Raw genomic sequence first — 19386 nt, 5'->3', positions numbered from 1 at the left:
CTCTTTGGCCTGGATCGACAACTGCTTCAAGTCATCGTGCTGTAGCAGAATGTAAAAATTGACAGATTAGGCTACTAGACCAAACAGACCTATATTTTTATTTTTAATTTCTCAACCTTACTTTGCCTCTTTTTACCTAGTGTGAATTTTCTCTAAATGTAATCCTTGTCTTTTATATCCAGGTTGTACTTGTTTCATTAGTTAACTTACCTGGCACCTCTCTTGTATAGGTTTGTGTTTTGTTTTTTGTTTGTTTGGGGTTTTTTTGTTTGTTTTTTTGTTTTGTTTTAAACGTCTTCATTTGCTCTGTAAATGCCTTGTTAGTGCAGTTTTTCTTCTTTCCACTTTAACAAGTTTGTATATCTGTGAGAAGATACCTATGTTCTTCTCAGCTTTGTTATTTTGAAATCCTTCCCCTTTTAGCCCTGTGCAGAGCAACAAGACTATCCTATTTAAAAAAAGCCCAAATCTGAATGTAGTACTTCAGATTAAATTTAATTATTATATTGCAAAATTGTAGCACCATGTTCATTCATGACTTTTTAGTTCTCTGTGAAGTATCCTACTTTTTATTTTACATCTGTGTATAAAAAGGCCTTGTGGTCTTTTCCTTTTTTGATAACAAAGCAATCAGCTTGGTAATTTAATGAATCCTTTTATGAATATTTAAATATACAGTATCTACTATATTTTCTTTATCTTTCAGACATTCTGCTTTGTTTTTAAAACTATTCCTTGCTTTTTTACTTCCCTGGTGACTTAAGTAAAGCAGCCCCTTTTCAGATCCTTCCTTGCATCCTGAATGATATTGGAGCATGCATATCAATGGCCTGAGGAATTTATATGAATAAGAGAAAAAGGGTACTAGAAAGTAATGGAACTCTAATATTGAAGAGCATTTCACATTCCTTTAGTCAGTTTTTTTAAAGCAAAATAATTTCTATTTTAAGTATAAGGTATGATAAAAACAACATCATTACTAAACATGTAGTGCTTTTAAGATTTTAAATTTTTTATACTTATTTTTTCTTTTAAAGAGTAGGTCCCAAATAACACATGACTATTAAAATTTACAAGAAACTAAGTTTGAATGTTTCTTCTTGGTTAAAATGGATTTTTGTGTTCCTTCTGTCTTGTGTTCTCTATGCTGGTGCACTGTGTCCAACCATCCTTCCTTCAGTATTTAATTTTACGGGATATGTGTTTTTCCAGTGTTAGCTTAAATCAAGAAGTGCTACACATTGCATAATCTGCAATACATTTGAAAATAACCTGAGAGCTAAAGTATAATATGCTCTTTATCTTCATACTGGGTTGATGCCCTAATCGAATGGCTTTTATTGAACATTTACATTTGTTGTTCAAGAGTTTAAACTTTAAATGGCATGTGTGACATTGAAGCTACTTTGAGGAAGTGTCCTACTCACCTGGTCAAACACCCATTCCTCACTGCGTTTTGCCAATTCAATACATTTTAGATGTAACATCGGGTATGGTGAAAGACCCACCGGACGGCTTGGACAGGCAAAAATGCCTTGATGCTCTGGCTGCTCTACGCCACGCTAAGTGGTTCCAGGTTTGGAACATCATTTTATTTTCTTCTTGTCACCTTATGAGAGATAAGTTCAGTTGCAATATAAATTGTGTGAAAACACTCAGCATTGTTCATGCTAATAATACTTAATATTTTTCTGGTCCCTAAATTTAAATGTAGAAGGTCGAGTATGAAGGAACTGCTTTATGCAGTTATTGCTCATTTGACTTTTTTTTTTTTTTTGCATTGAAAAGGCAATGTTGAAAGCTTGACTCGCTTGAGGTGATCATACATTGTATATTTGTTATATATTCCATAAGGCTGTAGAGTAACTTTGCTTTAAATAATGGAATATGTGTTTAAAGCTTTGTGTTTAGTTTTAAGACTTTTTCTTGTTCCTTTAAGTGTAGGGAATGAAAGGTGAGAAAGAACTGTTTGGTTTAGTGACTTTACATTCTGGCAAAGGCACAATAAAGAAACCAAACAGATTCCCTTGACATTTCAGTCTCTATACCTATTTCTTAGACCTTTACTTTATTCTTTTTATTTCTAATATAGAAAGATACTTTATTTATTGTTACAAGAGAATATAGGTGAAAGTGTACAGGGGATCAAGAGATATTATTCTTGTATAACCTGTGCACTTTGACTGCTGCCACCTTAAATTACTAACACTGTATAAAATACTGCTCTAAATGGCAGCTCATGGAATAAAGTTGTAGAATGATTTGTTTCAATCTTGTATCTGAGCTTCCATTGGACAGTGGTGTTTTAGTCTTTCAACAAGTCCTATTTGCTGTAGCTGCTGGGATTAATTAATTAGATTTTGTATTGCTCTCAAGGCTAGAGCTAATGGTCTGCAGTCCTGTGTGGTTATCATACGTATTCTTCGTGATCTCTGTCAACGGGTTCCAACTTGGTCTGATCTTCCAAGCTGGGTGAGTAATGTTCTTTTGAATGAGTCTTTTTAGTGCACATGATACTACAAGTAAAGCATAGGAAAGTGTTTTAAAATGTAGACTTTTTCAAGGAGTAATGTAGGGTTTTGTTTGGGGTTTTGTTTGTTTGTTTGCGTTTGTGGTTTTTGGGGGTTGGGTTTTGGTGGGTGTTTTTTTGTTTTGTTTGTTTGTGGGGGATTTTTGGTGTTTTATTTTGTTCCCCCCAACAAATAATCCAGATTCCCTATAAAAGTTTAATTTTCTGAGGTTTTATCATTTCGAGCTGGAATTTCTTTCAAAAGGAATTTTCCTGTTCTTTTGAATCCTTTGTGGGTAGCATTCTTCTAGATTTTAGCATTATTTCCTTTCTCTGTATAAAAGAATCTATTTTTTTTCTAACCACCTACTCTGAATTTCTTAGACTTTACTGAAACTGATTGAAAATAAAGTCAGCTGTACCCAGATAGCTCTGTAATAACAGAAAGGCTACTTGAAAGAGTAAATCACAATAATTCCTGTGATCATTAATATATCCTTTCTGCAAGATGAAATGACACAGTAGTAGTCTGTGGATGCATCACCATTAGCTTTTTAATGTGTAAATTGGAAACAGATCTCTAAGGTGTACTCAGTTACCTCTCAGTTCTTGCAACAGAATGTTCTTGGAGCATTCCTTTGACAATGACTATCATCTTAAATGATGCTCTGCAGGAGTGTAACTTGTGCTCCAAATATTAACAGATGTTCAATCTGTGGACTGGACAAAGAAAGTCTGAAATAAAAATCTTTGAAATATATGTATGTGGAGGTAAACTCAGCTCTGTCTTGTTTCTTAAACCAAATCCTGTTGCACTGTGCTGCTTCCTAATGTATACTTTTCAGTTTTGGCAGGAAAAGCACTAACGATGTCAAGATACTTACAGTAGCTGGCATTATTTCAGAAAGAAATGTTTTACAACTGTGTTGTGGTTTAAACCCATCTAGAGCCTAAGTACCATGCAGCCTCTCAGGAGGGATGGGGAGAAGAATTAAAAGAATGTAAAACCTGCAGGTTGAGATAAGAACAGTTTAATAACTAAAGTACAATGTAATACTAATAATAAGGGAAGTAACAAGGAAAGAGATATAAAACTAAAAGCCCATCCTCACTGGCAGAGCATGAGCGACTAAAAAGTCCATGATCAGGGTAAACACCAGCAGATTCTTTATGTGCACTACAGGAGCTTTATCCCCCTCTACAGTACATAAAAGTTTTGACTGGGCTGGGTCAGCTCAGTTGGCAGATCCCCTAGTGTTGACTAACAAGGTGACTTTTGGTAAATGTGTATCCCAGTCCTTGAAAGTCCCATGACCCATTGCTCTCAGTGTAGTTTTTAACAGTCCATTGTACTGTTAGATTTTCCCAGAGGCTGGTACATGATAGGGGATGTGATATATCCACTCGATGCCATGCTCTTTGGCACAAGTGTCTATGAGGTTATTCCGGAAATGAGTCCTGTAGTCCGACTCAATTCTTTCTGGGGTGTCATGTCACCATAAGACTAGTTTCTCAAAGCCCAGGATAGTGTTCTGGGCAGCGGCATGGGGCACATTGTATGTTTCCAGCCATCCGGTGGTTGCTTCCACCATGGTAAGCACATGGCGCTTGCATTGGTGGGTCGGTGGGAGTGTGATAGTCAATCTGCGAGGCCTCCCCATGTTTGTACTTCAGCCATTGTCCTCCATACCAGAGAGTCTTTAACCACTTTCCTTGCTTAATTGAAGCACATTTCACATTCATGAATAACCTGGGCAATAGTGTCCATGCTCAAGTCCACCCCTCGATCACGAGGCCATCTATATGTTGCATCTCTGCCTTGATGGCCTGAGGGGTCATGGGCCCACCAGCCTAAAAATAATTCACCCTTATGTTGCCAATCTAAGCCCATCTGAGACTCTTCAATCTTGGCATCTTTATCCACCTGTTGGTTGCTCTGATGTTCCTTGGTGGCTCGTCTCTTGGGTACATGGCAATCTATGTGGCGTACCTTCATAACCAGGTTCTTCACCTGGGCAGCAATATCTTGCCACAGAACAGGAGCCCAGATGGGTTTACTTCTGCATTGCCAGATGCTCTGCTTCCATTGCTGCAACCACCCCCACAGGGCATTTGCCACCATCCGTGAGTCAGTAGAGAGATAAAGTACTGGCCATTTTTCTCGTTCAGGAATGTCCAAGGCCAGCTGGATGGCTTTCACCTCTGCAAACTTACTCGATTTACCCTCTCCTTCAGCAGTTTCTGCAACTTGTCACAGGGGACTCCATACAGATGGACGACTGGTATTTCCTATTTGAGCTCATTGTGTAATTAGTGCGGCCCACTTACTCCATGTAGCATCGGTTGCATGATGGGTAGAGGAGAACCTGCCTGTGAACATCCAGCCCACTGTGGGCAACCGGGGTGCCAGGAGGAGCTGTACTTAAGAGCAGATGACTTCTGAAGCAGCTCGAAGCCCTTCATAGGCTGCCAGTATCTCTTTTTCAGTGGGAGTATAGCTGGCCTTAGATCCTCTGTATCCCCGACTCCAAAAGCCGAGGGGTCGATCTCAAGTCTCCCCTGGAGCTTTCTGCCAGAGGCTCCAGGTAGGACCATTCTCCCCAGCTGCGGTACAGAGCGCATTTTTCACATCTTGCCCGGTCTAGACTGGTCCAAGGGCTACTGCATGAACTCTCTCTCGTTTAATTTGTTCAAAGGCTTGTTGTTGTTCAGGGCCCCATTTGAAATCATTCTTCTTCCGCGTCATGTGATAGAGAGGGCTTACAATCAGACTGTAATTTGGGATGTGCATTCTCCAGAACCCCACAACACCTAAGAAAGCTTGTGTTTCTTTCTTGTTAGTTGGTGAAGACATTACTGTTATCTTGTTGATCACATCTGTGGGGATCTGGCAACGTCCATCTTGCCATTTTATTCACAAAAGTTGAATCTCCTTTTCAGGTCCCTTGACCTTACTCTGTTTTATGGCAAAACCGGCCTTCAGAAGGATTTGGATTATCTTCCTCTCTTTCTCAGTAACTTCTTCTGGTGTATCGCCCCACACGATGATGTCATCAATGTATTGCATGTGTTCTGGAGCTTGCCCCTGTTCCAGTGCAGTCTGGATCAATCCATGGCAGATGGTAGGGCTGTGTTTCCACCCCTGGGGCAGTCGGTTCCAAGTGTACTGCACGCCCCTCCAAGTAAAAGCAAACTGTGGCCTGCATTCTGCTGCCAAAGGGATTGAGAAAAATGCATTGGCAATATCACTTGTGGCATACCACTTGGCTGCCTTTGACTCCAGTTCATATTGAAGTTCTAGCATGTCTGGAACATCAGCACTCAATGGTGGTGTGACTTCATTCAGGCCACGATAGTCTACTGTTGGTCTCCACTCTCCATTAGACTTTTGCACTGGCCATATGGGGCTATTAAGTGGGAAGTGGGTCCTGCTGATCACTCCTTGGGTCTGCAGTCAACGGATCAGCTTATGCATGGGAATCAGGGATTCTCAATTGGTGTGATATTGCCGCTGGTGCACCATTGTGGTCATGATTGGCTCTTGTTGTTCTTTGACCTTCAGCAACCCCACAACGGAGGGATCCTCTGAGAAACCAGGCAGGGTGGACAGCTGCTTAAATTCCTCTGTCTCCAAGGCAGCTATACCAAAATCCCACCAGTACCCTTTTGGGTCCTTCAAGTGCCTTCTCCTGAGGCAGTCTATTCCTGTGATGCACAGGGCCTCTGGGCCAGTCACGTTAGGGTGCCTTTGCCACTCCTTCCCAGTCAGGCTGATTTCAGCCTCCCATACAGTCAGCTGTTGAGATTCCCCTGTCATTCCAGAAGTACAAATGTGTTCTGCCCCTTGATAGCTTGATGGCATTAGGGTACACTGTGCACCTTTGTCTCCTAGAGCCTTATACTCCTGTGGCTCTGACGTTCCAGGCCATCTAATCTATACAGTCCAGTAAACCCAATTGTCCCTCTCCTCCACCTGGCTGGAGGCAGGCCCCCTCTAATCCTGGTCATAGGATGCTTCACTTAATGTAAAAACAGATTAGAGTTCATTACTATAGAATGATGTGTAATGTTAGCCCTCCCACTCTGTCTGGGAAGCTGCCCACTGGAGACTGGAGCAACAACTCTTCTGGAAGAACCCCCATTTGTCATTGGTTTTCCTTGCAATTCACATACGCATTCCTCCAGAATTACGGTGGGTTTTCCATCCCAGTTTCTCATGTCCTCTCTGTAGTCTTGCAGGTAAAAGCACAGGGTACCCCGTGGAGTGTACCTTCTATATCCTCCCTCTCAAGCGGAATGTTGCTTACTGTTAATAGCTGAGGTGCTGGTCCGTATAGGTGGGCAGTAGGATCTATCCTCTTTTTGCTGTTGGAACTCCTGGAACAGTTTCTCACATCATTCGGGCAACTTTTCCACAGCTGAGACCTAAGTCCTTAGGGAGGAAGAGAGATTTTCTTCGTATTGCTGGAGTTGGCAAGCTAATTCATTCACTGTTGGTGCCTCTTTGTCTTTCAGCAGGCGCATAGATGAAGAACATGAAGAGGAAGGAATGTTGTTTCTTATTTCTTATTATATCTGTTCTAAGGCATAGCCATAAGGGAAGACACTTATGAAGCAGTGTTTCAGGCCTAGCTGTGTCTCAGATCTCCAAAAATAATTCTTGGCCTCCTACTGGTATCAACATCAAAGTCTGTGTAGTCAGTTGTTCTTTTGGTCTGTTGGCAAAGTCTCACTGACAAAAATTGTGAGAGAATGAAAATGGTGATTTTAAATATATATAATTTTTGATAGTCACAAATGAAATTTCATAGATTGATGAAATATATTTTTCTGGATACAGACCTTCTCCTGACCTGTATCCTAGAAGCATGTTACAAGCCAAAGAGATGACAGAGCTTTCAGAAAGAGCCTAAGTAGTTGTAGTAATAGAAAATATTAGGAAGTCTGAATGCAAACATTAGTTTCAGCTTCTTTATATACCTAAAAATAAAAAGAAATAGAAGAATTTTGTCAAGTTCCTACAAGTTAGAAGGAACTAATATTCAAGGTTGTTTTTTGGGTTTTTTTTTTTAATCCAGACTTTTGTGCACATAAACACCATGGCATCATAATTCACATTTTCCTAGGATTAAGTTGTAGACTTCAGTGTATTATATGAGCATCCAAAAGAACTAGACTTGAATAAATGCAGTAACATTTTTTTTCTTTTCTTCATACTTCAAAACAATTAAATTACTGTTGCTAAAACTCAAAAGCTTGATCCTGAGTGATACAGTGGGAGTATGGAAATACCATACTCAGGAATTGAAAATTGTCAGTTAAATTGATCTAAACCAGAAAGGACTAGGTACTCTTAGTGAAGGATTGTAATCAACACTGCCTATAGTTACTTGCATGCATTAGAATAGTCATTTATTCTTGGAAAATAAAAATAAAAGGCAACATTTGAACAACTGTAGACTCAGGATAGGAACCAAAACCCAAACTCCCCCAAACCCCCACCAAAAAAGAAGAGACACGCATTGTTTGAAAATGAAACTTGCCAAAGAGGTGGTATTGAAACATCCATTTAATGCTGGAAAAAGCTAAGGAAAGCTATTCTTTACTTTTGTAAATATCTTTTATAGTGTTTTCCATTAAAAAATACTCTAAAAAAAGTAAACAATGGAAATATTCACAGGAAAAAATCCCAATATTTAAAATACAGCTAATCATTTAAACCATGTTTAACTAATATCAAATAATGTGTAAATTTTAGAAAACTTGTTTATCATCGAGGTTGGGTTTTTTTGGTTTTGGTTTTGGTTTTTTTTTTGAACACTTGTTCAACATCCGAATTAGTGTTAACCTATATCCTGGAAAAAACTTACTGTGAACTTGAGTTTTGCTAAACTGAAGAACTAGTAACCACTTAAATGTTAAAAGGTCATTAAATTTTTGACACTTTATGATTCTGTATTCTTGTAGAAAAAAAATTTCTCTGTAGCATCCTGTTAATTTCATTAGATGAATCAAATTCATCATTTCATGCTGTATGGTGTTTATTCACGTGGCTGACAGATTCCGTTGACCCACCATGTTTTATGCTCTTTCAAAAAATGGCTGGATGAATTGTTTACCTGCATATGTAGGCTACTGCTGTATTAATTTTTACAAAACTTTTGGACAACTTGTGATGAGAAGCAGCATATCAGTACTGGTACTCAATGTTAACTTTGCAGCAGCTTTCTTTTTATTCATTGTTATAAAATATCTTATTTTTTTCATTTTTACCTAAAAGTGTTCTGTCATGTGTAATGTTCTTCAAAATTCCAGTATCAGAAGTTCTGTATTGAGCAACAGTAGTAGCTTTTTTTTTTCTTTTAATCAATCTTCTAAATTGGCTGGATTGGTCCAGGCTATGGAGTTGCTTGTGGAAAAAGCAATTAGCAGCGCTGCTGGACCACAGAGTCCTGGGGATGCACTGAGAAGAGTTTTTGAGTGTATATCTTCAGGAATCATCCTTAAAGGCAAGTTGCATTTGATCACTGTCTGTATACTTATGCTTAACTAATGTAAAATCTGTACTCTTGGTTGAAATAAGGTAGAGATGTGTTACTAATTAGCTTAATCATTGTAGGTGGTCCTGGCCTTCTGGACCCTTGTGAGAAAGATCCTTTTGATACACTTGCTGTAATGACAGATCAGCAACGAGAGGATATTACTTCAAGTGCGCAGGTAAGGAAAAGTATGTGTGAAGTAACTAAATTTGATGTCTAGTATTTTGGGTAGGGTTTTCTGGGTTTTTTTAAGTGGAGCTATATGGTGGATATGAATTTTCCTTGCTTAGAATATAGTGCAGTCTTTCAGATGATCAGTTTTAAGCTCGGCAATGAACATGTCACAACAGAGGATGTATAATAGTGTTCATTTCTGCACAAAAATTAACATTGTTGTGGTTTAAACCCATCCATCAACTAAGTACCACACAGCCGCTTGCTCACCCACCCCTTCTCCCCCCTCCCCAGGCTGGATGAGGAAGAGATTCAAAAGAATGTAAAACGTGAGTTGAGATAAGAACAGTTTAATAACTACAGTACAGTATACTACTAGTAATAATAATAACAACAATAACTATTATTATTATTAAATAATGAGCATTGGAGACTGAAAAGTCCTTGATCAGGGTAAGTGCTACTGATCAACAACTAAAACATCAGTGTGTTATCAGCATTATTCTCAGACTAAAGCCAAAACACAGCCCTGTACCACCTGCTAGGAAGAAAATTAACTCTATCCCAGCTGAAACCAGGACAATATCCACCCCTTATTCCATACCATTCACATCATGCCAGGTGTCACACTTCCCACCATCACCTTTCCTGTCTTTTGATATATATCTATATATATATACATATACACACACAGAGATATCATTCCCTTAGTCTATGGACCATCCCTACAAAAGTTCGTTGAGTTCATTCAGCCCATGATTTGGGGCTCCATCTGTCGTAAGAGTCTCTCCGGGCAGGAAAGATGGATGGTGTGTGGCATTGCATTGTTGCATGCTGTAGCTCATTCCGATCACCACTGCACATATCCAGTTTTATCAAAGTTCATTCTTCATTAATGCAGTGATCGAAAGGGAGTCAGGTTCAGATCCTCAAATCCGGAGCGGTGGGGACGGGTGCCACGAGGCATCCAGTGCAGTGATGGCTGTATAGCCACCATGGAAGCTATAATATACAGTGTTATACAGCATCATACAGTTCAGTTCACTGGCTATTTTCACCCAATATCAAATCCCCTTGAGGTACACACCGGACTTCCCCATCCTTCTGAATTATCCACCAAATACATCCAGGTCCTTGAGCAAAAGCAAACCCACAAGTGGGTTTGCCTTTGCCTGAGGCAGGAATAACCCAGACTGTTTTCCCCAGCAGATTCTTTATGTCCACTACAGCAACTTTATCCCTCTCTACAGTACTGTCATGGTTTAAGCCCAGCCAGTAACTCAGCACCATGCAGCCATACGCTCACCCCCCCGCTTCCCCTTTCTGGGCGGGATGGGGATGAGAATTGAAAGAATGTAAACCCTGCAGGTTGAGATAAAAACAGTTTAATGAATACAGTACAGTATAATACTACTACTACTAATAATAAAGGGAAATAACAAGGGGAGAGAATATAAAACTAAAAGGGAAAAGGAAAAAAAACCCAATAAACACAAGTGATGCACAATACAATTGCTCACCACCTGCTGACCGATACCCAGCCTGACCCGAGCAGTGATCGATCCCTCCTGAGTAACTCCCCCCAGTTTATATACTGGGCATGACATGCTGTGGTATGGAATACCCCTTTGGCTAGTTTGGGTCAGGTGTCCTGTCTCTGCTCCCTCCCATCTTCTTGTGCCCCTCCTCACTGGCAGAGCATGAGAGACTGAAAAGTTCTTGATCAGGGTAAGCGCTACTTAGCAACAACTAAAACATCGGTGTGTTATCAGCATTATTCTCAGACTAAAGCCAAAACACAGCCCTGTACCAGCTACTAGGAAGGAAAAAAAACCACCACAAACTGTTACAGCTGAAACCAGGAGAGTATCCACCCCTTATTCCATACCATTTACATCATACTCAGGTCCCACATTTTTCAACATACCATCACTTTTTGTCTCTTTTATATATATATATACACACACATGCAAATGCACAGAGGGATATTCCTTAGTGCATGGACCATCCCTATAAGGTTTGTTGAGTTCATTCAGTCCATGATGTCAGGCTTCATCTGACATAACAGTCCATCAGGGCAAGAGAGATGGTGTGTGGTGTTGTACTGTTGCCTGCTGATGTCACCACTGAACTCATCTGGTCACTGCTGAGCTTGTCTGGTTTCATCAAAGTTCATTCTTTGTTGGGGTGATGATCGAAGGGAAGTCAGGTTCAGTCGATGGTGACCTGAGGACAGTACTGGGAGACTCCCGCAGCTGCTGCCACTGATGCCTTTCCATGACTTAATTCTCTAGTGATGATCATGACACCACATATCTTCTTTTCAAAGCCCAGAGTGGAAGAGATGGGCATTTAGCTGCCATAGAAGTGTTATATAACAGTCAACAGCATATAATTGAGTTAATTGTCTGTTTTCACCCAAAATTAAATCCCCTTGAGGTACACACTGGACTTCCCCATCTTCCAGCATTACCCACCAAGTACACCCAGGTCCTAGAGCAAAAGCAAACCCACGAGTAGGTTTGCCTTTGCCTGAGTCAGGAACAACCCAGACTGTCTTCCCCAACAAATTTTTTATGTGCACCACAGGAACTTTATCCCCCTCTACAGGACGTAAAAGTTCTGATGGGGCTCGGCCAGCCCTGTTGGCAGATCCCCTAGTGTTGACCAACCAGGTGGCTTTTGGTAAATGTGTATCCCAGTGTTTGAAAGTCCCACCACCCATTGCTCTCAGTGTAGTTGTTATCAGTCCATTGTACCATTCGATTTTCCCAGACTCTGGTGCGTGGTAGAGGATGTGATATGCCCACTTGATGCCATGCTCTTTGGCCCAAGTGTCCATAAGGTTGTTCCAGAAATGAGTCCCATTGTCTGACTCAATTCTTTCTGGGGTGCCGTATTGCCACAAGACTTGTTTCTCAAGGCCCAGGATAGTGTTCCGGGCAGTGGCATGGGGCACAGTGTATGTTTCCAGCCATCCGGTGATTGCTTCCACCATGGAAAGCACATGGCGCTTGCCTTGGGGGATGGCTGGGAGTGTGATATAGTCAATCTGCCAGGCCTCCCCATACTTGTACTTCAGCCATCGTCCTCCATTCCAGAGAGGCTTTAACTGTTTGGCTTGCTTAATTGCAGCACATATTTCTCATTCATGAATAACCTAGGCGATAGTGTCCATTGTCCAACTCTCAGGTACATGAGCATCTCGTGGCGCACCTTCACCACCAGGTTCTGAACGCAGCCAGCAATATCTTGCCACAGTGCAGACCATATGGGTTTCCCTCTGCATTGCCTGTTACTTTGCTTCCATTGCTGCAACCACATCTGTAGGGCATTTCCCACCATCCATGAGTCAGTATAGAGAGAAAGTACTGACCATTTTTCTCGTTCAGCAATGTCTAAGGCCAGCTGTATGGCTTTCACCTCTGCAAACTGACTCGATTTATCTTTTCCCTCAGCAATTTCTGCACCTTGTCATAGGGGACTCCACACAGCTGCCTTCCATCTCCAATGCTTTCCTACAATACAGCAGGACCCATCAGTAAACAAGGCGTATTGGTTCTTGCTTTCAGATAGTTAATTATACAGCTGGGCTTTTTCAGCATGCATCATCTCCTCCTCTGGTGACATTCCAAAATCTTTGCCCTCTAGCCAGTCCATGATGACTTCTAGGATTCCTGGGCAACTGGGAATTCCTGTTCGTGCTTGTTGTGTGATTAGTGCAGCCCATTTACTCCATGTAGTATCAGTTGCATGATGTGTAGAGGAGACCCTGCCTTTGAACATCCAGCCCAGCACAGGCAACCAGGGTGCCAGGAGGAGCTGTACTTCAGTGCCAATCACTTCTGAAGCAGCTTGAACCCCTTCATAGGCTGCCAGTATCTCTTTTTCAGTGGGAGTATAGCTTGCCTCAGATCCTTTATATCCCCGACTCCAAAAGCCAAGGGGTCGACCTTGAGTCTCCCCTGGAGCTTTCTGCCAGAAGCTCCAGGTAGGACCATTCTCTCCAGCTGCGGTGTAAAGCACGTTTTTCACATCTGACCTGGTCTGGACTGGTCCAAGGGGTACTCCATGAACTTTCTCATGTTTAATTTGTTCAAAGGCTTGTTGTTGCTCAGGGCCCCATTTGAAATCGTTCTTCTTCTGGGTCATATAATATAGAGAAGGCTTACAATCAGACTGTAATTTGTGCATTCTCCAAAACCCCACAACACCTAAGAAAGCTTGTGTTTCTTTCTTGTTAGTTGGTGGAGACATTGCTGTTATCTTGTTGATCACGTCTGTGGGGATCTGGCGATGTCCATCTTGCCATTTTATTCCCAGAAATTGAATCTCCTGTGCAGGTCCCTTGACCTTATTCCATTTTATGGCAAAACCGGCCTTCAGCAGGATTTGGATTATCTTCCTCCCTTTCTCAAAAACTTCTTCCGCTGTATCACCCCACACGATGATGTCATCAATGTATTGCAGGTGTTCTGGAGCTTGCCCCTGTTCCAGTGCAGTCTAGATCAATCCATGGCAGATGGTAGGGCTGTGTTTCCATCCATGGGGCAGTCGATCCCAAATGTACTGGACATCCTTCTAAGTAAATGTGACCCGTGGCCTGCACTCTGCAGCCAAAGGGATTGAGAAAAATGCTCTGGCAATATCAGTTCTGGAATACCACTTGGCTGCCTTTGACTCCAGTTCATATTGAAGTTCTAGCATGTCTGGTACGGCAGCACTCAGTGGTGGTGTGACTTCATTCAGGCCACAATAATCTACTGTTAGTCTTCACTCTCCGTTAGGCTTTTGCTCTGGCCATATGGGGTTATTAAGTGGGAAGTGGGTCCTGCTGATCACTCCTTGGGTCTCCAGTCTACGGATCAGCTTATGCATGGGAATCAGGGATTCTCAATTGGTGTGATATTGCTGATGGTGCACCATTCTGGTCTTGATTGGCTCTTGTTGTTCTTTGACCTTCAGCAACCCCACAACAGAGGGATCCTCTGAGAAACCAGGCAAGGTGGTCAGCTGCTTAATTTCCTCCGTCTTCAAGGCAGCTATACCAAAATCCCATCAGTACCCTTTTGGGTCCTTCAAGTGCCCTCTTCTGAGGCAGTCTATGCCTGTGATGCACAGAGCCTCTGGGCCAGTCACGTTAGGGTGCTTTTGCCACTCCTTCCCAGTCAGGCTGATTTCAGCCTCCCATACAGTCAGCTGTTGAGATTCCCCTGTCATTCCAGAAACACAAATGTGTTCTGCCCCTTGATGGCTTGATGGCATTATGGTACCCTGTACACCGGTGTATGAAAAGTCCTTGATCAGGGTAAGTGCTATTTAGCAACAACTAAACCATTGTTGTGTTATCAGCATTATTCTCAGACTAAAGCCATAACACAGCACTGTACCAGCTACTAGAAAATAAATGAAGTCTATCCCAGCCGAAACCAGGACACATATTTTCCTGAAAAGTTTGAAGCATTCCCATGTATATGTATACATATAGATGCTCACTCTACAGCAGTACGTTATTAAATTTTAAATTACATTGGCATTTAATATTTTATAAATAAATCTGTGTAAGTTTAATTTTCAATACTTATTATATCCACTTACATTATTGACTATTCACACTTGCAGCTTAAGAGGTTTCTGCCCCTACCTCTTAATTTGATCCTTTTCCTAAAGATTAGTAATGGGTAATGAGATATTTGACAAGCCTTCGCTGCTTCAGTGCAATTCCAGCAGCCAAAACACATGTATTTTATACATACATATTTTATTGTGTTATATTTGTCATGGGAAGGAAGAGGAGATAATAAAAGCTAAGGATATCATCACACACCACTAATGTTCTTCATTAATTGTTTGACAAAGTACTCAAAATTGACATTTATTTCTAACATAAATATCTTCTTTCTACCCTTTTTCTAGTTTGCACTGAGACTCCTTGCATTCCGTCAAATACACAAAGTTTTAGGAATGGATCCATTACCACAGATGAATCAACGATTCAACATCCATAATAGTCGTAAAAGGAGAAGAGAAAGTGATGGGGTTGATGGATTTGAAACAGAGGGGAAAAAAGACAAAAAAGATTATGATAACTTTTAAAAATGTTTGTCATCAGTGCTAGATAGAAGGTGATTAAAAAGACCACTTGTTGCCTTGCTTTTAAACAGACATCATAATGTCTGTTTAAAACGTCCAAAACCAACTTGGTAATTACATTTGGAAGGGAACAGCCAAACTCTTCTGTGAGATTCTGAATATTTTAATGGATGTACTGTATCAGACAAATTATGGATGGAAAGACTGCAAATGGAAACTGGTGACATTGGAAAAAATAGTTTGAGGGGTTTTTTCCTCATTGCATTTTCTTTAAATGTGTTGCTAACTTTTTCTTCTTTTTTGTTGTCTTTTTTTTTTTATTAACAAGTGCATTGTCTTCTTATCTTGACTGTATTTAATGCAGCATTTGTGCTTCTGTTGCTACATGTATTTTGACTTTTTGTTGGTGTTGGGTTTTTTTTTTTCTTAAATGTGAAGGGGTTACAGCACATAATTATCCTGCCATTTGAGTGCTCAGAATTAAATGTTTTTGCCAATCATCTTCTAGCATTTTTCTCCTTAGTGTGATATAATGGTGTAATTAAGACAAATTTGTGTTGATCTGATAAGGTTTGACATTAGTTGTGCATTAGCAGTATAAAAACTAATATATACAGTATGGTCTTGCAACAGTTTTAAAGCAGCTGCATAATTGATTAAAGTTTTGCATGATGTTTTTGTTTATAATAAAAGGGCTTTTAAAACTATAATTTTCATTAAATGCGTAGATCTTTGTATAATTGACTTTGTGGCATAGCACGGCCAAAAAATAACTTTCTGGATTTCCTTTCTCAACATACAAGCAGAAGCAGGCATTTCCCATTTAGACAGTCATTCTTTTCAGTCAACTTTGTTGATATGATATAATGCCTCTCAGCCCTTAAAATAAATATTTGTCATATCAGTGCCTGTGAGGTTATTCCTGTATAAACTTTCTGTGGGGTTTTTTTTTAATAATTCAAAATTTAAAAAGTGAAGTATTACTGAAAAAGTGAAGGTTATCAAAGGGAAAACAAAACCAAAAAAAACCCAAAACAAACAAACAAAAAGACCCCACAAAACAACCCCAAACCAACAACAAAACCCAGAAAATTATTTGATGTGGCCATTGTGTATGCTTATGTCTCTTTCAAAAAACTAAATATAGCAGTGGTGTAGTAAAGTTACATCATACTGTTGATGTATGCTCTGGTACATAGGTGTGATTTGTTGTCACAGCACTACAGTAGAATATGCAAATAAAACCTGAAATGTATTACATTACTAAAATCCATTATACACTGGAAAATGACGTTTCACTTATTCTGTTCAATGTGTATTATACTTTGTTGCAAACCCATAAAATGCACAGATTAACATAGACTAACATTCTGGTAAGTACTTTATTAATGGCTATAGGAGAGTATCACACATTACAAAGATCATTTGTTATTTCTGGTACAATTTATTTTTTAAAAAACCCCTTTTGTTCCATTTTGAGGTCGAATTTATCTTTGACCTTTTTAATAAATAGTTCTTGGAGTAGGGGTTGTTTTTGTTTTCAACACCTACTGCTAGCAGCATGGGCCTGTGGAATAACAATGCAATATTTTAGAAAAGCGGAAGGAGTCTTAAAGAAAAATTTTAATACAGTGTTCTTCAAGCATCAGAGTGCAATTTTAAAAGGAGTGGTTATTAGTGGTTAGCAAATAAAAGGAAAGCTTTCTTATTGTAGGAGAGATTTCTCACCAATTTCAGCATCAGAAATACAATAATAGCATGTGCTTTAAAATTACTTTAAAAAAAAATTATACTGGTTTCTGTTGTCCAGCCTTGACGTGTAGCTCCAAGCACGTGCTTGTTCTTAGTCTTTTTTTGAAGAGGATATCTTGCTGCCATGGTGTCTAGTTAGCCATTACTATTTATTTTGAAAGCTACAGGTGCTATTCATGTGGCTAGTTCATCTCCATACCAAGGTTTCTTTCCTCATAAAGCAAACTTGTCTATTCAGGTATGTGACCCTAAAATTTAGGATTAAAAAGGTCAAAGATGTATTTTGGTTTTCCTGTATTTTTCTTCTACTGGCTTTTAACTCTTAACCAGTTTCTGGATCTTCTGAACTATTGTATACTTAAAGTGATTCCACATTAAATAGGAAGTTGTAACCATGATTTTTGCACTGTGTGGTGAAGAGTGAATTTGCAGTTTGTTTCTGGTTTTCCTGCCCATTTTAATGGGCTTTTTTTAATATAATTTCTGACTCTTGTTAAGCTAAGAAGAATGGAAAAACAAGGTTTTAAAAAGTACAGAGCTAGCTTTGATTTTAAATATTACATTGTGCACTTAGGAAGACAAAACTAAGACCAAGTAATCTATTTACAAGCAAGTAATAATTTTAATATCCTATGTTTTGATAATGCTAACAGTTTACTAAAAAGCAGTTTGCCATTTTTTATTTGGCAATGCTGTGTGTTAAATCTCAGTGCCAGACACTATAGTCATAATACACAAAAGAGAAATGTACACAGCAAGAATTTTCCCCTCAGTGCTCACTTTAGAGGAACAATTTGGTAAAATGAGAGCTGTTGTGTTTTGAAGCTTTTTTAGGCTTTGACTTGTCTGCCTAGTTTTTAAGTAAGTCCATCCTGTCTGTGAGCAGGGTAGTTTCACATGGGTTCCTGTATAGAGGCATTGGTAGAAATGCAAGTCTGTTGGACACAGTTCATCAATTTCTTGCCCTATTATAAAATTCTATATGAAATGTTAATCTTATAGAGCTATTGAATGTGGTGGGTTCATTGGGTTAATTTGCTATTTCTATTTTTAGACCTTTTTTACTACTCAGAAATTATTTAATACTACTTAAAATTATTGTATCTAGCAACTTTCTGAGAGTTGGAATCAACTTTAAATATTCCTACAATAATTTGTATGCATATTTAACATTCTTGTTGCTTGTTGAATATCTGCTGATGTTTAGTCTGTTAAGTATTCACACAATACAAAATTCATTTCTTTATTATAGAATCATAGAATAGTTAGGGTTGAAAAGGACCTTAAGATCATCTAGTTCCAACCCCCCTCCCATGGACAGGGACACCACACACTAAACCATGTCACTCAAGGCTCTGTCCAACCTGGCCTTGAACACTGCCAGGGATGGAGCATTCACAACTTCCTTGGGCAACCCATTCCAGTGCCTCACCACCCTCACAGTAAAAAATTTCTTCCTTATATCTAATCTAAACTTCCCCTGTTTAAGTTTGAACCCATTACCCCTTGTCCTACCACTACAGTCCCTAAGAGTCCCTCCCCAGCATCCTTATAGGCCCCCTTCAGATACTGGAAGGCTGCTATGAGGTCTCCACACAGCCTTCTCTTCTCCAAGCTGAACAACCCAAACTTTCTCAGCCTGTCTTCATATGGGAGGTGCTCAAGCCCCCTTATCATCCTCATGGCCCTCCTCTGGACTCACTCTAACAGCTCCATGTCCTTCTTATGTTGAGGACACCAGAACTGTACACAGTACTCCATTTAAGATTTGTTTGGACTACCCAAACAGATTTTATCAACATAGCACTAGTAATAGGTAAAAAATTAGGACGCATAATTTGCAATCTTTTTTTTTTTTCCACTTAGATCATAGATTTAGAAAGTACAATGATAGATTCAATCAAAACCAAAGCATTTGGTTTCATTCTGTGGTGGGGTTGTGGTGGGGTTTTGTTGGGGTTTTTTTTCTCTGAAAGCTGTAAGCCAAAGAGCTTTCCTAGCCAAAAAGGCTAGCAAATTAAATTTCTTCTGAGAGATTCTCTTATACATCTTCTCAAGAGTTCTCTTTTTCCTGCAGTGTGGTATCTCTCAGGTTTTTTAAAATGAAACAGACACCGTCTTTTGAGGGGAAAAAAAATCCAAGGAGTGTCATCTAGTGTTATCACAGTGCTTTTGATTTACATCCAAATAAAAATCAGGCTTAATTCTGTTAATATATCTGTTAATTTGCATTCTCACGTTTTGTTCCATTTTCTCATTTGGATTTATGAAAATGTGCAAATGTGTATATATATTCCTAGTACTGAGAAAATTTATAGT

At 39.7% G+C, this 19386-nt stretch overlaps 1 protein-coding gene across 1 annotated transcript in view; it reads left to right on the top strand.

Moving 5' to 3' along the window:
- Positions 1 to 15318, top strand: part of LOC115619163 (zinc finger RNA-binding protein-like) — a 69700-nt gene extending 54382 nt beyond the window's left edge. The window contains exons 16-20 of the mRNA XM_030511211.1: positions 1479 to 1576; positions 2377 to 2472; positions 8907 to 9018; positions 9129 to 9226; positions 15139 to 15318. Of these exons, the coding sequence (XP_030367071.1) occupies positions 1479 to 1576; positions 2377 to 2472; positions 8907 to 9018; positions 9129 to 9226; positions 15139 to 15318 (584 nt within the window). The remainder of the gene's footprint in view (positions 1 to 1478; positions 1577 to 2376; positions 2473 to 8906; positions 9019 to 9128; positions 9227 to 15138) is intronic.
- Positions 15319 to 19386: the final 4068 nt, after the last annotated feature.

This window comes from Strigops habroptila, chromosome W (genome assembly GCF_004027225.2).
Source record: "Strigops habroptila isolate Jane chromosome W, bStrHab1.2.pri, whole genome shotgun sequence".
Lineage (NCBI taxonomy): Eukaryota > Metazoa > Chordata > Aves > Psittaciformes > Psittacidae > Strigops > Strigops habroptila.
The sequence above is the reverse complement of the archived record's forward strand: the minus strand, read 5'-3'. Positions and strand labels throughout refer to the sequence as shown.